This window comes from Cimex lectularius, unplaced genomic scaffold, assembly GCF_000648675.2.
Source record: "Cimex lectularius strain Harlan isolate CLEC.00 unplaced genomic scaffold, Clec_2.1 scaffold146, whole genome shotgun sequence".
NCBI classification, from domain to species: domain Eukaryota; kingdom Metazoa; phylum Arthropoda; class Insecta; order Hemiptera; family Cimicidae; genus Cimex; species Cimex lectularius.
Window position 1 is genome coordinate 170,302 of NW_019392741.1, and position 21,132 is coordinate 191,433.

Below are 21,132 nucleotides of genomic sequence, written 5' to 3' on the forward strand. Positions count from 1 at the left end.
GGTTTTTAGTTGAGATGAAAAAAAGTTAATGGCACGAGAGGGATTCGAACCCACGACCTTCGGCTTGATAGGCCGCTGCTCTACCACCTGAGCTATTGTGACCTCGATCCACTCGGACATCAACTCCCCATCTCAACCCCACCTTATGAGTTTTCCCTCCTTTTGCCATTTTTCAAATGTCGTGTAATCGGTTTGGATTCTCGACGACAATTGAAATGGCGACGGAGAACTTTAGTGAAGTGTACTTCAGTTAATTCATTAAATTCACTAATTTCGTGGTCCGCTTGACCAATTAAACATTACAATTAATTAAGGTTTTTAGTTGAGATGAAAAAAAGTTAATGGCACGAGAGGGATTCGAACCCACAACCTTCGGCTTGATATGCCGCTGCTCTACCACCTGAGCTATCGTGACCTCGATCCACTCGGACATCAACTCCCCTTAACTTAATTAATTGTAATGTTTAATTGGTCAAGCTGACCACGAAATTAGGGAATGAAAAGAATTGACCATATTAATTATCCCAATTAATTATTCTTTTTATCTAAGGTTTTTGGTTGAGATGAAAAATTAGTGACAGGAGCGGGATTTGAAATAAACAAAAATTTAGATGAGGAGTTGGTGTCCGAGGGATCAAAGTCAAGATAGCTCAAGTGGCTAGAGCAGCAACGTATTAAGCTGAAGGTCATGGGTTCGAATCCCACTCGTGACACTAATTTTTCATATCAACTGAAGAACTTAGATAAAAGAATAATTAATTGTAGTACAAATAATATTTAACATTAGCACACAAACTCTTCCATATGATCATAAAAACTAATGTGTAGTGATTAGTGACTGTTAGTCAATGATTATTCGGAAATCAAGGAAATCAAATTAATATATAATAAAAAATAATAATAATTTTATAATAATAAAAACTAATTTTCAATTGAGAACGTCAACATTACAAATGGAAGTGTTTATTTTGTTATAAATTATTAAACCCATGAAAATTTAATTGTCTACCGTATTTCGAAAATACATTTATAAAGTCTGTCTAACAGGGAGGACAATCTTTTACAAATGTACCACAAGACAGAACAATTTTTCCAATAATTTATATTGGTATGGCCAAAGTTTAAGTACAAGGCCAGAAAAAAAATACAAATAGTTGTTACCGGAATGTTTTTTTTTTTTTTTGCTTTTTCATTTTTTTCAACAAATATAAATTGTTATTATATTATTGTAACTAATTTCCATTTAGCCATGTAATTTTTTTTTTTTTTAATTTGTACCCTTACATATTACAAATGTGAACACGATACATTTTTTCACATGGTCACATCACGAACACTAATGCCAGCGCTTCACCTGGAGCACACATTCATTCTCGGGCTGGGAATACTGAGAGAGAGCTCGAGCAGTAGGATTAAGGTGGATTGAGAGATTGGTGTAAAACTTGGAAATGGAAAAACTAGGAATCAGGAATGGATCAGTTTGTTGATAAAAGGAATGTTGAGGTTGTTGTGGTTAGTGATGGCTTGGCAGTACACCACTCGTCCACACCATATGTCCTAAGCGGTTGCAGTAAGTCTATAAGGCTAGTTTGGTGTTGACAGTCAAGTAAGATTTTGGTCCTACAAGTCTTTGTAGTTGTCCAAGTCTTCTTTTAAGTTATTGTCTCTTACATTTTGTGTGAGGATTCCATGTCAGTCTATCTAGGTATTGCTCTAAGTATTTGGCCCAAATCGGTATCTGTTTGTGGTTGATGTGCCTGGAGGGCAAGACTGTTTTTTCAATGTGAACATACACTGAGTACGTTTTTCTTCTTTCTTTTAGCTCAAGGTGTTCTTGGAGGTGGTGTGGAAGGATTCAAATTAAAGGACAAAATTGCAGCAATTTAGGTGGTTATGATGATATTGGAATGTGGTAATGATGGGACCAACAAGCTCCCTTGAGAGATGCCGGCTTGTATCAGTCTGACTTCCAAGCCTCGCTTCACCTCACTCTGAAGCAGCTGTTGGTTAAAAATAGGCTTTCAGGATAAGATAATATGGTGGGTAGGGCAATATAAACTTTTAAGTTTATAAAGCATTTTTGGCTGCCAGATCCTATCAAAAGCCTGTGCTAAATGTAGAAATGTAGTGTCGGCAACTCTGAAACCTTTGTGAATTGTGGAATGAAGGACAGAAGCTGAATTGAAATTTTGTTGGTCCACAAACGTTCATCAATAATACTACACTAAATATGTAAACTGAGTACACTCAGTTCTTGCTATCTTTACATCAGTGCAACTGATTCATCAGCGCCTCTGAATCGGAATTCGAAAAAAGAGGGAAAGTAATTACTGGAAGCTTGAGAGGTCTCACTGCCTATCTGGGAAGAAAACATGGAAAATATTCTTTAAATTATGATGTCCGATGTTTTCTTATATTTTGACCTCAACAGTTTAACTTATGATTTTTCCTTCTCGAAGGTGGGATAATAGGTCATCTCAAAAAAACAACCAGTTTTTCTTTCAATCCACAATGTTTTAAAATAGTCTTTTTAACCACTGCGTTAACTCACATGAGGAAGGATTAAAATAAATCTGAAACGTTGTGGATTGAAAGAAAAGCTGGTTGTTTTTCTGAGATGTCCTATTATCCCACCTTCGAGAAGGAAAAATCATGTTATTCTGATGTCCCTCATTCTTATTTAAAATTCCTTATATACAGTCTATACTCCTGGTACCACTTAGAACAAACTGTAAGATTTTCAGCAAAAGCGATGCATTAGTTTTTAGGTCTCTAGTGCACACAATATATATAGATGTTTAACATGTTCACTGCTGCAGCGACACCTATTTTGTCTGACTTTTTATCAGGCAAATATTTTATATCTTCTTTGAGAGAATTGAAAGCATCAGCGGGTTGTTTCACCAGGCGGATAACAGGCACCGCCGTTTCATTCGCAGTGTTAAATACTAGTCGTATGAACAATCTGCATTGAATATATTACAATTAATTAAGGTTTTTAGTTGAGATAAAAAAGTCAATGGCACGAGCGGGATTCGAACCCACGACATTTGAAAAATGGCAAAAATGAGGGAAAATTCAAAAGGTGCGGTTGGGATGGGAAGTTGATGTCTGAGTGGATCGAGGTCACGATAGCTCAAGTGGTAGAGCAGTGGCATACCAAGCCGAAGATCGTGGGTTCGAATCCCGCTCGTGCCATTGACTTTTTTATCTCAACTAAAAATCTCAATTAATTGTAATATATTAATTGGTCAAGCGGACCACGAAATTAGTGAATTTAATGATTTATAATGAAGTACACTTCACTAATGCTCTCCGTGGCCATTTCATTTGTCGTCGAGAATCCAATCCGATTACGCAGCTTTTGAAAAATGGCAAAAAGGAGGGAAAATTCAAAAGGTGCGGTTGGGATGGGAAGTTGATGTCCGAGTGGATCGAGGTCACGATAGCTCAAGTGGTAGAGCAGTGACATATCAAGCCGAAGATCGTGGGTTCGAATCCTGCTCATGCCATTGATTTTTTTATCTTAACTAAAAACCTTAATCAATTGTAATATATTAATTGGTCAAGCGGACCACAAAATTAGTGAATTTAATGAATCTGCATTACGTTTAAAAATCTGAAAATGGTAATTCTTTATTTAACTTGTTCTATTATCATAGAATTTTACGATTTAAAGATTAAATTTTTTCTCCTCCTTCTGTCGCACCCTAATTCCAACTCTGCGAATTTCAAATCCATGCAGATTTGCAAACCAAATATGGCATTCTCAACAGACTTAAAAAGTCTCATGCTGAGACTGAATCTCACAGCTTTTTAAATTAAAAATAAAGGAATTGGTAAAGAAAGTGTGGGAAGTAAAAAAAAAGGTAACAAATAAATTATAACAAGCAGCATACATAATAGTATATTATGCATAAAAATATATGTATGACATATTTAAACAGGTGGATTACTGGACTAATGAATGAATGAAATACACATTGATTGTTAATTTGTAACTAGCCGTTTAACCTTTTTTTTCTTCTATTTTTTAATTTATTTCTTAAAATGGGCTGTTTCTTTGCTGATAAAGCAGAAGCTAAATAAAATGTCAAATATCGAGAAACATTTTTCTAAAATTATTTCTACAATAACTCCTAGTTTGAATATATAAGATAACATGCGTTTTTTTTGTGTTTCTAAAGACACCATTCTAAAATTGCCAAAGTAAAATTAAAAGTGTAAATTTCACCAACTGAATTTTATAAAATAATATTACACTGTCATTTTAAAAGTTCAATACCAAGGAATATCAGAGAAGTGACAATCACTACTGACAAGATTTTCTTATATTATGTTATGTAATAATAGTGAAAACACTGAGTGCTGAAAAAACATTCTTTTAAAAAAAATTGTTAAAAAGGATTTCAATCCATAAAGAAAAGGGTAGTAAAAAATAAAATTCGAGATGTGCGATATTCCACAAATATTTACATTTTGAAAAAAAAAAATCCTAAAATTAAATATTCCACATCACAACTTAAAATTATGACAACATGTATAAATAATTTATTATGAATGTACATATTACAGCTACTTGAGTATATAATTTGGATGCCAGTTTATTTGTGTTGTTTCTACAAATGGGAATTCGCAATGGCACTGAATGCTCATAGTTACAATTGAGGCTCTTGGCATATTGCAGTAGGCAGAAAGTGATTTAGACACAAACAAACTGTTTCATAAATAACAGGCGATATAGTAAGGTCTTAATAACATCCTAGAACCAAATTAATTTTTTACTAATTCATCCAAATTAAATAGAAAATGTACAAATGATAGTTATCCGTGGGGTAAACCGAGTGCCCACTCTGCCCCTTAACATAATTACACAAATTAATGATTAGTATAGAACTACAAATTGATTTCTGATTTAAAAAACCAAGTCGACATTTAATAACTTGAACCAATTTAAATCTCTTATTTCTATTTAATGATCATAAATGCTGACAGACTAGTATTGGTGATCTCCATGCTTTTTATTAGCAGTCGAGGCAGAATGGACAGTCAGTGCAATCATATACCTTTTAACGGCATTCCCATACTTTAATTGTTTGATCAACACTACCAGACACTACGTACGGATGGTTTTTGTGGAAATCTGGAAGAAGAAAAAACAAAACATTAAACTTCATTAATTAAACTGAAAAAATTATAAAATTACCTAAGCAAGTGCAAAAATGAGGATGAGCTTCCAGTTTCTTGGCACAGCGCTTGTTACGAATATCCCAAACCCTCAGAGATTTGTCATCTGATGCAGAAACAATGTATGTTCCATGCGGGTGGAATACTACACCTCGGATCCAGTTGTCATGCCCTTCCAAAGTAAATAGACAGATTCCCCGACTAACATCCCAGACCTAAATGACCAACATATATGAAATGTCAAATCAAAATGTGATAAGTTAAATAAAAAATTTTAAATATATTTATTACCTTCAATGTTTTATCTCTTGAACCTGACACAAGAAATGGGCCTTCGAAAGACCCTTTCTTGTTATCCGCTCCGGCAGCTTCATTAATAGCTGAATAAGAACATTTGGGTGCCCAGGCGATGCATTCCACAACATGTTCATGGCCTCGAAGCTCAGCCTGCAAAGGTTATTATTTATTTCTGGACAATTTGATCCAACCAGTATTACATCATGTTAATTGTTATTTACCTTACAATCTTTTGAAGAAACTAACCAAACCCTAATAGTATGATCATTAGAGCAAGAAGCAACTAATGTGCCGTCGTCTGAAACTCTAACTTGCCTGACCCATTCTTTATGCCCCGTAAATGTTTTGATGCAATACCTTTACAAATGGGATTTTTCTCATTAATAACAATCCCTTAGGAAATAAAAAAAGTTATACCTACCCTGATACAACCTCCCACATTTTAATAGTCTTGTCCCTTGATGCAGACATGATGTAGTCGCCCGACGGAACGAAAGTAACACTAGTTACATTGTGTTCATGCCCTCTTAGTGTCTTCAAACATTGATAGCTCTGCTGGAACTCCCAGAGCTTGATCGACATATCTGCACTGCAAGACACTAAAAAAAAAATTATTTTATTAATGCTTATACACTTTGATTATATTTAAAAAAATTGATATATAAAAAAAAGACTAACCTAATAATTTTCCATTGCTGTCCAAAGCAATGTCCTGCACTGAATCAGTGTGCCCTCTCAGTGATCGTTCGTATTCTCCAGTCTCAAAATCCCAAACCTTAATCGATGAATCTTCACTAGCAGATACAGCAAGGCTGAACACCGGATGGAAAATAACCTACAAAATATGATTAGTAGTACAATAATAATATAAATTACAATATATGTTATTTTTTGGAAACAAACCTTTGTGACTGGTGCCCTATGCCCCTTAAGCATAAATTTTTCCGGCGGCCGTGGGATCCACTCGACTGGAGATCTTTTTTCTCGTGTAGGTGCCCCCTCGATGAATTCTTTCTCGGCCTCTGAAAGCTTGGATTCTAATTCCATTATCTTGAACCAACAAAAAAATCACACAGTATTAGTTTTAACTTAATTACCGAATAATAAATTAATACAAATAATTGTTTAACAATTGAGTGAATTTTTGATAAATTAAATACCTTCTTTTGAAGACGTATAACAGAGGTCCATTTCTTTTCTAACAACCCTCCGTACTTTCTTTCGACTTCGCCTGGAATATCAGCGTCTTTCTTGAGGCCTTCGAGTGCTGTCATGTAACCATTGCTACTTAAGTAATCGGCTACTGCCTTGTTCCTGGAAAATGATTTCAAAATTATAATCACTATAATAGTTTACACGACATTTGAAAAAATGGCAAAAAGGAGGGAAAATTAAAAAGGTGGGAAGTTGGTGTCCAAGTGGATCGAAGTCACGCTAGCTCAAGTGGTAGAGGAGCGGCGTTTTAGACAAAGGTCGTGGGTTCGAATCCCGCTCGTGACACTAACTTTTTTTATCTCAACCAAAACCTTAATTAAAAATTAATTAATTGAAAAGAATTTACTTGGTCAATCGGACCACGAAACCTAATAGATTATAATCATTATGAAATATGTTCTAACAAGAAAATGTTTTTGCTACTATATGTAGATATGAAGAACAGAAAGGAACATTGTATACGTTGGAGGAATAGAGACAGAAATCAGAAGGATATAGCTAAACCAAAGCAAAAATAAAAAACAAGGAGACCTCTCAAGAAACCAAAATTTGGCATCTCACAATAAATTTCTTTTAACATGTCTATTTCTTTGTGATGGAACTTCATCATGGAATATTTAGGTTAATTCAAATGCTTTTAGTTCCAGCAGATTCCATAAGAGCCACTCTTACCCAATAAAGCATAAACACAGTAAAATCTAAAGTGTGAAAACCATGTTTTTATCATTTGTAGTAAGTAAATAGCTAATACAAATAAAAATCAAACAGCAGGGCGAATTCAATTATATTACTTTTCTTTTAACATAATTCTAGTATTCATATTCTAGCCTATGGGGATGAGGCATTGTACAGGACATCCCATAATCAAGAATATTATAAAGATGACAGCGTAGAACCAGACTGGCAGAGAGATCTTGTAGTCAAGCGTGAAGAAAGAAAAACTGGGATATCTCAACCTCCCCAATCTTGGATCCTTTTGGCTCAAACCCCTTGAAAGAATTCTCTCAATGAAAGGAAGATTTATACAATATGTAATTCCCTGTGTCACTTAGTGGCCTAATGCGTAGCATATTGACCAATATAATAACCCTTAACACCACAAGTGCGTTTTACAACTGCATACATTTCTTAAATGCAGTTCAGTTAGCAACTCATCCCAATTATTTAGTGTTTACTCATTTTTCAACATTCAAAAGGCTAAAGTTAAATAATGTTAATGTGTGATAGTGAAATAATTATTTACATAAGAAAATAGAAAGATAGGCTTGTTGTGTATTTACATGACATTGTAGGAGATCAAGCTTATTACGCATATCAACTATGAATCCAAAATTTTCTCCTAAATGGGACAGGGTATGCGGTACAATCAACTGTGCATGATTCACCAGGTATAAATGGCAGTTTTGGTTAGTTTGAAATATGATATCGCAGCTGCTCAATTAGGTTCTTGCCTTGAAGACGATCATCAGGATCATTAAAGATCCCGAAAGAAATGCTGTTTTAACAGCTATAAATTGATTTTGTGATGTAAGAAATAAGGAGGGAAAACTCATAAGGTGGGGTTGAGATAGGAAGTTGATGTCCGAGTGGATCGAGGTCACGATAGCTCAAGTGGTAGAGCAGCAGCGTATTTAGCCGAAGGTCGTGGGTTCGAATCCCGCTTGTGACACTGACTTTTTTATCTCAACCAAAAACCTTAAGTAATTGTAAGAAATAACTTTCAAAAACACCGGCATCCCAAGATAGAACTTGTTGAAATACCCTTGTTAAAAAAATAATAATAAATAAAAATAAAATGTTTACAAAATAACATTTTTTTTAGAATTGCATAAATAAGTATTCTTTTTTTCTAATTAATAGTGAGAATTGGAGTAGGTAGTCACCAATGTTCTTCCTTATATTAACATTTTATGAAGGTGCTCCTTATTCGTCTAATAGGGCAAACTAGGCCATGTTTGAGTAATATACAATGATGTAGGTGGTTTTATGAAATTCCAAATCTGAATAGATTATATCTTCACATGACAATTCGGGACCTATCATTTTGAAATCCTCAGAAATAGGGCAGGTTCAATACGAGCCTCAACCGTCAGGAAAAATTCCATTGTGTACAGTCCTGTTTTACTTTCTCTCCATTCATCCTCCCATCTTATGATTTTTCTAAACCACTCTCTCAATGTAACTTTGGGTGAAGACTTTGCTAAACGTTATTGGTCAATTTCCTGTAACGGCCTCCGTGGACAATAATTCTGCCTTTTCATTCCATTATTCAATATTACCCACTTAACATTCCATCCCCTACTTGCGAGTTATGTTGCACAAAGTCTCAATTCACCTTGAATTTTTTTTTTTTTGCAGCGTTGAAGTAAATATTTAACTGTGTGTTATGCCTCTTCTTGGTAATTTTTTTAAACTAGTGCCAGTACAATCTCACAGACTCTAACTTATAATAAATAACCAACTTACATGAATTGGAAAGCTAAAGCATAAGTTGAAACGATGAAACAAAACTACCTATGAAATAGCTCAAGTGCGACTCACACTTTAAACCACTCAAGGTTTGAACACTATATAGTTTCTTTCTAAGTTTGTGAAACAAAAAGGGGTCTTCTATTCTATATAGTTGATTAGTTGTTTGTGTTATGAATAAACATATTTATTAGCCTAAATCATGAGTGCCGTCAACAAAATTTTAATTGTAATTTTTATTATGTAACATGGATTTTTTAAAAGACTTGTCTTTCTGCACTGCAGACTGAAATGGCCTAGCGCTTTTAGGCTTGAGAACTTCGATCTACAAGACTAAAGTTACAAGAAGTATAATTTTAATTATTTTAAATGCATTATTACAATTATACAAGCCGTCGTTCTAGTTAATTTCTATTCTTGCCTGCTATATCCATTTTTTTTATAAAAACGGAGGTTGGTTAATGGCAATAAAGATAAAGACTGTTTAAATAGGAGAACTCAGATTTTTACGTAAAACCAGCCTACTTCTTCATAAATAACAGTTCGTTAAATAACACGAAATGATGCAAGAGTTCATACCCAAAATTCGAATATTAAATTTTCTTAAGAAATAAAACAAAAAGTGTTAAATCAAATTTCTAGTTTACATGTACGACAACGATTTGTGTAATATGGTGTAAAACGCGTTGCTGGGAGAGGAAATCGATCCTGCCCCAGGTAGGACTTCACGACTTTGTCACGAAGTTCGGCATTTCAAAATCTCGAATTACGCCAGACTGGAAATACCAGCGGTGAAGGTGGCAAAAGACAAAGGATGCCGATTTCCTGAATACCGCTAGTGGTCCCAGTATCGACCCCCTCAAACCCATGGGGCTGGACAAAATAAAATATTCATCGCCTCCTCAGATCTGACCGCCATACTATTAAACGCTACTCACTAAAAATAGAACGATCGATTTGAAAAGTATTTCCTTGTTTTCAATAAAGCTTGTGACAGTTTTTTTATTGATTTTTTTGTTTTTTTTAATACTGCTTGAGAACTCATGATGAACGAAGGTGGTTGCATTAATGAAGAGAATGAAGCTATCAATGATGATAGCTATGATAGTACTTAGTATGGGCTAAAGTTCTATGCCCATCGATTGTACGACTCATAATGTCCGGGATAGCTATCTTAGTATTTTGTCTATACATTACAATTTTGTTTTCCTTAATTTTTTAAAATGAAAATTTTAAAAATTTTCTGCTAAACTTCAATTGGAACTTGTTACTAATTGCCAGTAAAGGTTTAATCCCCGAAAAAATAGTGAATATAGATTTTGAGGTATGACAAAAAGATAGCACACCTGTGTTTGGAAATAAAAACAATACCTAAATCCAATTTTTTACCAATTTGGAAAACTCGGCTTGTTGTTCAGCTATCGATGTAATTGTTTTAACGGGTCGTGTCAGTGTTTGGTGCTTTCTGAACGCGCAATAATATTAAGTGTAAACATGTCATGCCTTGGCTCCCTACAGGGAGTGTGTAGGCATGCCATCCAATCTGAAGATGGTACTCGAGCACGCAGCGAGTTTCGGGGTTCCCTGTTCCGCTTTTTAGGGGAAATTGGTTTTTTTTATTGTATATAATATGTCTTATGTGTTGGGTCTATATGTTTTGTCTGAGTGCATGTATTTATTAGCGTGAATGGCGAAGGGTGAGGGTGAAATATAACGTCATCATCGACCCTCGAACGTTGAGAGCGTATGAATGTGTTCGGGGTCGATGGCGGAATATTTATAAAAGTTCTATCTAGATTAGTTTGAGTATAGGTCGGTGGAGGAATATCAAGTACTCCACCGACCAAACGGAATGAGTATATTGTATGGATATATTTATGTGTATGAATGTATTTATTTGTATGAATACAGACTTAGTTGGGAGCTGAAATGACCTAGATGTCGGAAGCCCCAGTCAAACAAAAAATATATATATTAAGATTGAAAAATCGATCGATTTCATCAGTAAACATACGAGGAAAATCATTTCTACCTTTTTACATAATCCAGAAAAAAGAAAATACCAGGTAGGCTATCGGTCTTAACCAACAGCAAATTCCTTAACCATCGCAAAAAATCGTGAGGATGGTCATAAATGGTGGCCTCGCATATCTAGAAAATGAAACGGCTACCATCGCTAAATAAAGTTGGTAAGGAAGGCCATAAACAGTTCGCCCTGGAATGGCGAAAAACCCCATTTTCGGGTGGGAAAACTTTTAACCCCAACGGCCGTGATGGTTTGACATTTTCCTCGACCTAATGAAAGAAGAAATGGTATTTTCGCAAATGCAAGTAGCTGGAGGAGGCATTCATGTGATTATGTTGGGTCCCATCTGCTATATAAGAAAACAAAAATTGTTTTTGTTTCTAATAGAATGAACAGCATGCAATATCTACAATTAATATAAAATCTATTAACAAGGTACTCAGAGACAATACCAAGTGAAGAATTTTTCGACAACACTACTGCCCATACATGATTTTTTTTTTTTTTTTTCAAAGAAAAACTCGAGCTTTGGAATGGCCAGCTATGTCTTCAGATTTTAATATAATTGAAAATATTGACAATGCTGTTTATGAGTTACCGCCACTTCCCGAACAGAGAAGAGATGAAACGTACGATCCAACAAAAATGGGAAGAAAGAAATTTTCTCAAGATGTTCGTCGCCTCTACCTTCCAAAATGGAATGCTAACTGCGCTGAAGAAAGATGGAGTCTATACCGGATATTGGAATAATTTTGTTATAGTGAGATTTCCTCCTGTGGTCTGCCTATCCATGCTGATTTTTATTGGTTAAGACGCGTTTCAGAATTTCGCTGTTTTGTTTTGTTATGACTGTTTTAGGTGATTTCAGTTGGTGACCCAAACACTGAAGATGGTGAAATGGCCGAAACGCGTTTCAACCAATAAAAATCACCGAGGTAAGGCAGGCCAGGATGATAGGTAACAAAGAATAAATTTTGTTATTCATTTTAAGTGTTGTTTTTCTACTAATTTAAATTTTAACAGAACATTCTAAATATGTGCTATCTTTTTTGTCCATTTCAAAATTAATTCTTACTATTATTTCCTAGGAGTAATACCTTACTGGCCTATAAATAACAAGATAAATTTAAAATTCAACAAAAAAAAAGTTTTTAGTTCAACTCCTCGGTTCCATAAATTTAACTATAATTTTAAACAATGTAATCCCATTTTAAATCTATTTTAAGAAGAAAACGTATAAATTATAATAGGACTTACAACAGATTATGAATTCCACAAGCAATAAAGAAAGGAAATTAAAAAAAGGGATAAATGAACTCACGCCAGCGAAATTGCCGACCTAAGATTACATGATCGTGCTTATAGTGCTAGTCGTCTTCACATAGAAACAGCTCTAATCTCACTTACTCAATCATTCTTTCTTATTTACTCTCTCTCTCTCGCTCTCTCTCTCTCTCTCTCTCTCTCTCTCTCTCTCTCACTCTATTTTTTTAAAAATCTGTTGCTCATTCTCTTATCACTCTTTCTTACTCTCACCGAACACTTGTGCTTAATTATCATCTCTTACTGTCTCTCCTCCCATTCTATTTCATCATTATTTTTATTTTTCGCATTCTCCCATCGTTCTCTCCCTTCATTTATTATTTTTTATTCTCGCTTATCACTTTATTTTAACCGGTCCCCTCTCTAGAACTTAACGCCCGATACCGTTTCTTCCTCTCAGTTATTTCAAATGGCGACTCCACTCTCTCCTCCTCAATTTCTCACCCTTTCTCTCTTCCTTAATATTTTTCCCAGTCCCTCTCCCTCTCAACCTCTCTCACGATTCATATCTCTCTCTCTAGCTCTTATTTTTCTCTCTCTCTCGTTCACTCCTTCCCTCCCGGGTCTCTCACTCACTCACTCACTCACTCACTCACTCACTCACTCACTCACTCACTCACTCACTCTCTCTCTCTCACTCATTTTCTCTCTCTCTCTCTCTCACTCATTCACTCACCTTCTCTCACTCATTCACTCACCTTCTCTCAGTCTCTCACTCACTCTCTCTCTCTCGGTCTCTCACTTATTCACTCGTCCTCAACCTCTCACGATTAATCACTCTCTACCCTCCTAATTTTCTCACTCACTCTCTGTCTTTCTCCCCCTCTTTCCTTCTCAACCTCCCTCACGATTAATCTCTCTCTCTCTCTCTCTCTCTCCCGCTCTCTCTCTCTCTCTCTCTCTCTCTCTCTCTCTCTCTCTCTCTCGCTCAATCCCAATATCGCTCTTCTTCAATCTTAATTTGTCTCCCTCCCTCTTAAAATTAAATCTCTCAATCGATTAATCGATCTCACTCCCTTACTCACAATATTTCAATAAATCAATATCTCCCTCTCTCTCACTCTACATATATATTATCTTATCCCTCATTCTTACTCTCACCTTTATTATAGTGTTATGTGCATGATGTAAGACTATTTAGTATCACACTTTATAGTTGAATATGATTTCAATTGATATAGCGGTAAATGCTTTAAAGAAACCTTGTATTGTGTTGTGTAATACATTTTTCAAAAAGGGATGCTATAGGAATAAATTTTTTGCACGTAACTTTCACTCGGACTGGTAAGTCCCTCGGTTTATTTTAGTAGAATTACATAATTTCATACGGACGTCAACGGTACAAATCGCATTTGCAGCTTAGAAACCTTACAATTTGGAGTGAAAAGATTATTTACAGATTTGGTGTAAACTGCGTAGACTTCAAAAGCAACAGGAAGTATTGGGCTGCTAATTAACAAACTTGATGTATTGCAAGTGTATTATGAACTTAAATGCAAGAAGGAAACGTTCAGACCGTTTTTATCATTCAGGACGATCACTACGATTTGTTGCTTCTTTCCCAAGTTTCACTTATGATCTACAGTGATGACAGTTTGACAGTGATGTCTTCTCATACGTTTACCCAAAAGTACAACACGAGCTCCCTGCATGAAAACAATTTCGCCAATGAAAGACCAAATAATTGTGAACAAGATTTCCATTGCTTCAGATATTCTCATTTCGTTAGCTCTAATTTTAAGAACTGTAATGGCTTTTTCTTGGGAGATATGAGCTTTCCATAGTAAAAACCCAAGAAAAATGGAAATATTTTGTTATGCAAAAGGTCACGGGAAATTTGTAGTAAAGGTTAAAATAATAAAACTCATATTTTCACAAAACAATTATAAAATGAAGGAGGGCTAAAGGGTCGTAGTAACAAAGCAGCATAAACAAATTGTTACACGAGCAAAGTCAGCCGTTTGTAAAAAGAATTTGCGTATTAATTAAAAATACTCATTACACTGTTCATAATAAAAGTCAAATAATCATAGTTGATATCAAATAACATGAACATCCACTAATTTTTAAACATTGCCAGTTGGTAAGTGAACGAACGTATCAGGTTGAAGTGTAGATACGAACATTTTTGAGCAGCATTGAGTTTAAAATTTGTTGTAACTAGAAAGACAAATAAAAAAATAAGGAATTTAAAATTATTTTGCAGTTAATATATAAAGCTATCTGTCTATCTCTTTCTCTTTCCTCGCTCGTTGTAAGGGAGGTCGTTCGCGACCTAAATTTGCAAGATTTTTTAAATAAAAACATATTCTTTCATTCTCTCTCTCACTCTCTCTCTCTATCTTTATCTCTCCCTCCCTCTCCTCCTCTCACGCTATCTCTCTCTATCTCCCTCCCTCTCCCTATCATCCTCTCTCACTCACTCTCTCTCTCTCTATCTTTATCTCTCCCTCTCACTATCTCTCCCTCCCTCTCCCTATCTTCCTCTCCCTCCCTCTCCCTCTCACCCTATCTTCCTCTCTCTCCCTCTCTCTCTCTCTCTATCTTTATCTCTCCCTCTCACTATCTCTCCCTCCCTCTCCCTATCTTCCTCTCCCTCCCTCTCCCTCTCACCCTATCTTCCTCTCTCTCCCTCTCCCACTCTCTCTCACCCTATCTTCCTCTCTTTCCCTCTTCCACTCTCTCTCCCTATCATCCTCTCCCTCTCACCCTATCTTCCTCTCTCTCCCTCTTCCACTCTTTCTCCCTATCTTCCTCTCTCTCTCTCACTCTCCAACATTCTCTCCCTATCTTCCTCTCTCTCTCTCTCTCACCCTCTCACTCCCTCTCTCCCCCCTCTCTCTTTCTCTCTCCCTATCTCCTCTATCTCTCCCTCTCCCACTTTCTCTCCCTATCTTCCTCTCTCTCCCTCTCACCATATCATCCTCTCACTCCCTCTCGCACTCGCACTCTCTCTGTCTCACTCCCTCTTCCTATCCTCCTCCATCTCTCACTATCTCTCTCTCTCTCCCTTTATTCCTTTCTCTCCCTATCCCTATCTTCCTCTCTCTCACTCTCCCCCTCTCTCACTCTCTCTCTCCTTGCTCTCCGTATCAATATCTCTCTCCCTTTTCCTCTTGCTCGCACTCACTCATCGACTCAATGTGAATAACATGGATTCATCACTCTATCCAACTGAATTAATTGATTTTAATCGGTTATTCTCACTCTTCATTCATCTATCGATCTATCTCCCTAAATCTCTCCATATCCATATATATACTTATCTCTTACCAACTCTATCTACTTCTCATTTTTTATTTCATTCATTACTTACTTTTTCTATTTTCGTTCATTACTCACTCGCGCGCAGAACAAACCTCTCATGAAAATTCAGTTAGCTGTTAACGAGGATAACTTTGGAAGAGCAGCTTTGCGTGTAAATATTTCTTGTAACAAAGTTAAAAAAAAATAGTTGCTCGTTAAGTAATTGTAAATTTTCCTCTTATTTTCAAGTGCAGACCTCTCTACGGCAAATCGATGGATTAGTCATGCCAAGCCATGCCGGACACGTCAGCTTATATTTTCTCTTTCCATTTCGTTGTATAAACTTCCGTTTAAAGATTTCAACCGTAGACGGCTCAATCGACAAGGAAACTCGACAAGGAGTCTTTTAATTCGTATAACAGTTCCAGCGGAAACTTTATAAAAGTCCGTTGACAAGTGGCAACCTGTTTCAATTACCAGGACTTGGTTTAGGAGCTATATTGTAATCTTTTATTCCTTGCCCTGTCATACAAAAGTCCCATTTTAATCGCTTACATTGTACAATCATGGCAGGATTACGTTCAACAAAATTCCCACCTACTTTTCAAGTTACCAAGAACCCAAAAACATGGAGAAACAGCTCATGCTCGATATAAATAATAATCGTTAAATAATCCGAACAACTTAAGATAATGCTATTTGTGCCAATAGTTAAATAAACATAAAGCCATTCTTGGCTTCGGTTTTACTGATAGTATAAAATATTCTATAAAAAAAAAATAATAATGGTGAAGAATATTTTTGCTGAACTTTATTAATTAATCAATGTTAAGTGTACATAACATGGCAAATTGTCTGTATCTGAAAAGATGTGGGAAATTATGAATAATAATATTTAAAAACAGACCAAGGAAGGAAAAAAGAAGTCTTAAATGTTAAAAAGCATTCTAGTCAAGTAGTGTGTGTATATTCGTCTGAAGCATAAGGGAGCATGATTTGTATTTGATAGTTACTAAAATTCATTACAATAATTCTAAAAAATGAACTGTTTTAGTCAGGCGATTGTCCAATTTTCATTAGACGACTGGCGATCGAATTGTTCAAAAAATCAACGACCATATCAATCAACAAAACTCTAATCACTGTCTACACAGCGGAATTAACCGCCATAGCTAAAGCGCATGAATACATTAAAAAAAAAGGAATGAAACTAAATTCTGTATTTAACGGACTGTAGAAGCGCTGCAGATAGTATAAGTAAGGTAACCCCAAGCTGTAAAGTCAATAATTATATCATCGCGGATGTTTACCAAAATTGATCTTTGAGCTAAAAAAAAAAAAAAAAAAAGCTGGAAAAATTATGATAATATACTGGGTTAAAGGCCTTCCAGGTATTCATCATAACGAAACAGTGGATGCATTGGCGAAGGAGGCCACTGTATCTGGTGTATCCCATCAGTTGAAAATTCCTAAAACAGACGGTAAAATTTTTTTCAACCAATTTCGTTCCAATTTATGGGATAAAGAATACAGCTCAGCAACAGCTGGCGAACACTAACGAGATTTATTCCCGAAGCTTAAAGCAAAACCGTGGTTTTCGGAAGGAGGCAGGCAAAACGAATTCTATTCTATTATTTTCAGAATGAAAACTAACCATGGCCTTGGGGAAGTATTCTAGGAAGCATAGAATTGGAATAAGCACTTCCCTAACTGCCCAACATGCGACAGTCCATCAAATCCCAGTCATCTAATACTAGAAGGCCCAGAGTATGATAACCAGAGGAAACAATTGTTGGATTTGTATGGTGACCCGAGTGTATTTGGCCCAATAAGTCTTGAAACGCTGTTGGCAAGTAACATGACGGTTTTTGATTAATTTAAAAATTTCATAAATCAATTAACATGTCTTTTTAAGGTCCGGGAGAAGGAAAAAACCTACTAATGCTGTCATGTCGGAAAACAAGTATAGTAGACGTATGCGTTTGTTCTTGGAGGTTTGCTGGGTGACGTACCCGGTAGGTTGTCTGCAAGTCCGAAGCAGCGATGATAGACGGACCAAAAATGTTCGGAAACGACCAAACCCGAAGCCGGCTCTGTTTCACCAGCACATTAACAGATAATGTTAAAGCAAATGTACAACTGTGTGACTTTACAAGTACAGACTTGCCGAGCGATGTGCGGCTACGATTCTATTGAACTCCTTAAATTCACTAATTTCGTGGTCCGCTTGACCAATTAATACATTACAATTAATTAAGGTTTTTAGTTGAGATAAAAAGGTCAATGGCACGAGGGGGATTCGAACCCACGATCTTCGGCTTGATACGCCGCTGCTCTGCCACTTGAGCTATCGTGACGTAGATCCACTCGGACACCAACTTCCCATCTCAACCCCACCTTTTGAATTTTCCCTCCTTTTTGCTATTTTTCAAATGTCGTGTAATCGTGATTGGATTCTCGACGACAAATGAAATGGCCACGGAGAGCTTTAGTGAAGTATACTTCATTTTTAAATCATTAAATTCACTAATTTCGTGGTCCGCTTGACCATTTAATACATTACAATTAATTAAGGTTTTTAGTTGAGATAAAAAGTCAATGGCACGAGCGGGATTCGAACCCGAAAAATGGCAAAAAGGAGGGAATATTCAAAAGGTGGGGTTGAGATGGGAAGTTAGTGTCCGAGTGGATCGAGGTCACGATAGCTCAGGTGGTAGAGCAGCGGCGTATCTAGCCGAAGATCGTGGGTTCGAATCCCGCTCGTGCCATTGACTTTTTTATCTCAACTAAAAACCTTAATTAATTGTAATTCTATTGAACATTTGTCTCCATTCATCCGTAAAACGTCCATAACGCCAAATGATTCAGGGCTTGATGGAAAGTGCTCTGAAACGCCTCGATAACTTGTTAACATTTCCGGGGATAGGTCGATCCCTGACATTTCACAGCGATGCTAAAATCTAAAGACCGACCCGAAGCCGGATCTGTTTCAAACAGCACCTTAACAGATAATGTTAAAAGCAAACGTTCAACTGTGTGCGACTTCTTTACAAAACTAATATTTTCGATTAATTTAACCAAAAAGAAAATGGTTTTCTAAAAACACGTCAACAGCGGAATTAAATTAAGTTTTGAAATACAGAGATCACATGTTATTTGAAAGTCCAACTTCGAAAATAATAATTTGCTAAATTTATTTTGCTAATAAATCGAATGGGTTATGATAAAGATGAAAACTTCAAAAAACTATTCCAAGGCGTAAATGAAGATTGATTTTTTAAAAATGTTTTAATGCATGACTTTAAGTCAAAAGAGAGTCAGCCATTTCCCTAAGTGGCCGGCACAAGGTACAACGAAAACTATCGAATTAATATTTAGTATAGATCATACGTTTTGTGAAAGCCAACAGACAAATTTTTGAATAAAACATTTTATGAAGTAGTTTGTTTTGTTCGTTATAGTTAAATTTATTTAGGCATTTGCGGTTAGGTCGAATGGCAAACGATAAGCAAAAAGATTTTGAAAAATACTTAGAAACATACAGAAAAATCACTGAATCATTGGGGCGTCCGAACGAAAAATGGGAACGCGCCATACTACGGCAGCGTTTGGAAGAAGTGGGCCAAAAATTGCCTCAATCCGTCATACTGTCAATCGAGGCGTTCATAAGGCTGATAAATTTGGAAGGCATAAAGCCGGATCTCAAAAAAACATCCATTAAGTGTTTGCAAGACATTTGGGAGATGGTTCAGATAGAGAAAATAACACCGGTGATGAAGAGGGACGTGATAGATTGGATTTCAGTGTTGTCGTCGACGTCCAAAACGAAAGACCAAGACATCAAACTGAAGATTGACGAGAGCTATTGGAGGTTGCAGAGAGTCTACAGGAAGTTCAAAGTAAGACCCAAGAAAGCACAAACCGAAGAAGAATATGACAAAAAGGAAACCATCAGCGCAAAATCGTTGAGCACTCGTGACATTTCAGTGCTGACTTATTTCGTTCAAGGAGGGTGCCGTTCGATGAGCCAAGAAGCGCGATTCAATTACGACGATTTTATGACCAAGTGTGAAATAGTTTTGTGCCTTTTAAGACAACTACAAAATGTCGTCCAAGAGACCCACAAACTGTCTAGAAGGCAGAGATGCTCCATCTACGACCACATCAACGTGGCGAGACGATGTTTCGGCTTCGACGCAATGGACTCGTTGAAGATGCAACAGAAAGTTGAATACACATTGAAAGTCTTTCGTGACTGTTTGAAAGAAAACATCACCCCGCCGAAAGAGGTCATAGAAAACTTTAAGGACGTAGTTGAAATGAGGGAGATAGGGAGTAAAATCGAACTTAAAAAACACACCGACCTCTTGATTCAGTTGATGGACGATCTCAACTATATGGACGAGTGGTGTATTCAGAATGAGGCCAAAAATTGGAAAGAACCTTTTGTTACAAGCAAAGATAGCGTGATTGATTTCAATAAAATGCCTGATTTTTAACGATAGTCTGGTTAATTGACAGACTGCCTAACATCCATTTTTAATACAAAAAATATTTCTACACAAAACAATCAATTAGAAAACAGTTTTCTTCATTATCAATAAATGCTAGATGACTTTCGACTAGTTGATTCCAACAGGTGTTTTCAACAACAACACTATAAAAGTAAGAAAAACTTTCTCATATATTAGATTTATTTTCATTATATTCATTATAATGTTCGTGTTTAACTATTTTTGGGCTGGTTAGGCTTCAGACATGCCAAACTAAGACAAATTTTGCCAGTGTGATACCCTCCAAACCTTATTTCTACTATAGGTTTAAACTTCCGAGTAAACAAATTGTTTGAAGAAAAATAATAGAAGGAACGATAATATACCGCGTATGGCATCAATTTTTTTAAACATAGAATAATTATACCTTTCATCGTAAGTTTTTTAATCGTAAGAAACCAAAAGTTCTAATTCCCTTTACTGTCGATTCATAAGCAACATGAAACAAGCAAGCGCAACAAAAAATTTCCTTATTATAAGAAAACTAATAATCTATTAATAATAATTAGGACCATCATAATGGTATGGTATAGTAAAAAAGGATACTAGGAAGCGGGGTTTGTGCTCCCCAGGCACTGCAGCCTTCTGGCATATTGTACCTTCCTAGTTCCTTAGTTCAGTGCAATAGACTCAATCCTTCTTAGAAGTATCACATCATAGACTGTCGCTGCTGCAATTTGATTCCCTAAGTTTTTTTGTTAGGTTAAATCTCCATTGAGCTGTTGCTTCGCATTCGAAGATGATATGGGTGGCTGTTTCCTCCTCCTCATTACATAATCTGCAGATGGGATCATCGTTGTATATGCCCATGTTGTG

General features: G+C 36.1%; 1 protein-coding gene and 1 non-coding gene across 3 annotated transcripts in view; one reads left to right on the plus strand and one right to left on the minus strand.

Annotated features, from left to right (window-relative positions):
* The first annotated feature begins 3,125 nt into the window (after nucleotides 1-3,125).
* On the plus strand, nucleotides 3,126-3,198 carry Trnag-acc. Its single transcript has one exon. It is a non-coding gene; the product is annotated as a tRNA-Gly (tRNA).
* Nucleotides 3,199-3,881: 683 nt separating this feature from the next.
* Nucleotides 3,882-21,132, minus strand: part of LOC106669928 (lissencephaly-1 homolog) — a 45,020-nt gene continuing 27,769 nt past the window's right edge. For both annotated transcript variants that reach the window (XM_024227087.1, XM_014399810.1), the window contains exons 3-10: nucleotides 6,645-6,798; nucleotides 6,388-6,534; nucleotides 6,163-6,319; nucleotides 5,906-6,083; nucleotides 5,706-5,841; nucleotides 5,479-5,634; nucleotides 5,207-5,402; nucleotides 3,882-5,143 (exon numbers count right to left, since the gene is read on the minus strand). In XM_024227087.1, the coding sequence (XP_024082855.1) occupies nucleotides 5,070-5,143; nucleotides 5,207-5,402; nucleotides 5,479-5,634; nucleotides 5,706-5,841; nucleotides 5,906-6,083; nucleotides 6,163-6,319; nucleotides 6,388-6,534; nucleotides 6,645-6,798 (1,198 nt within the window). In that variant the 3' untranslated portion in view covers nucleotides 3,882-5,069. The remainder of the gene's footprint in view (nucleotides 5,144-5,206; nucleotides 5,403-5,478; nucleotides 5,635-5,705; nucleotides 5,842-5,905; nucleotides 6,084-6,162; nucleotides 6,320-6,387; nucleotides 6,535-6,644; nucleotides 6,799-21,132) is intronic.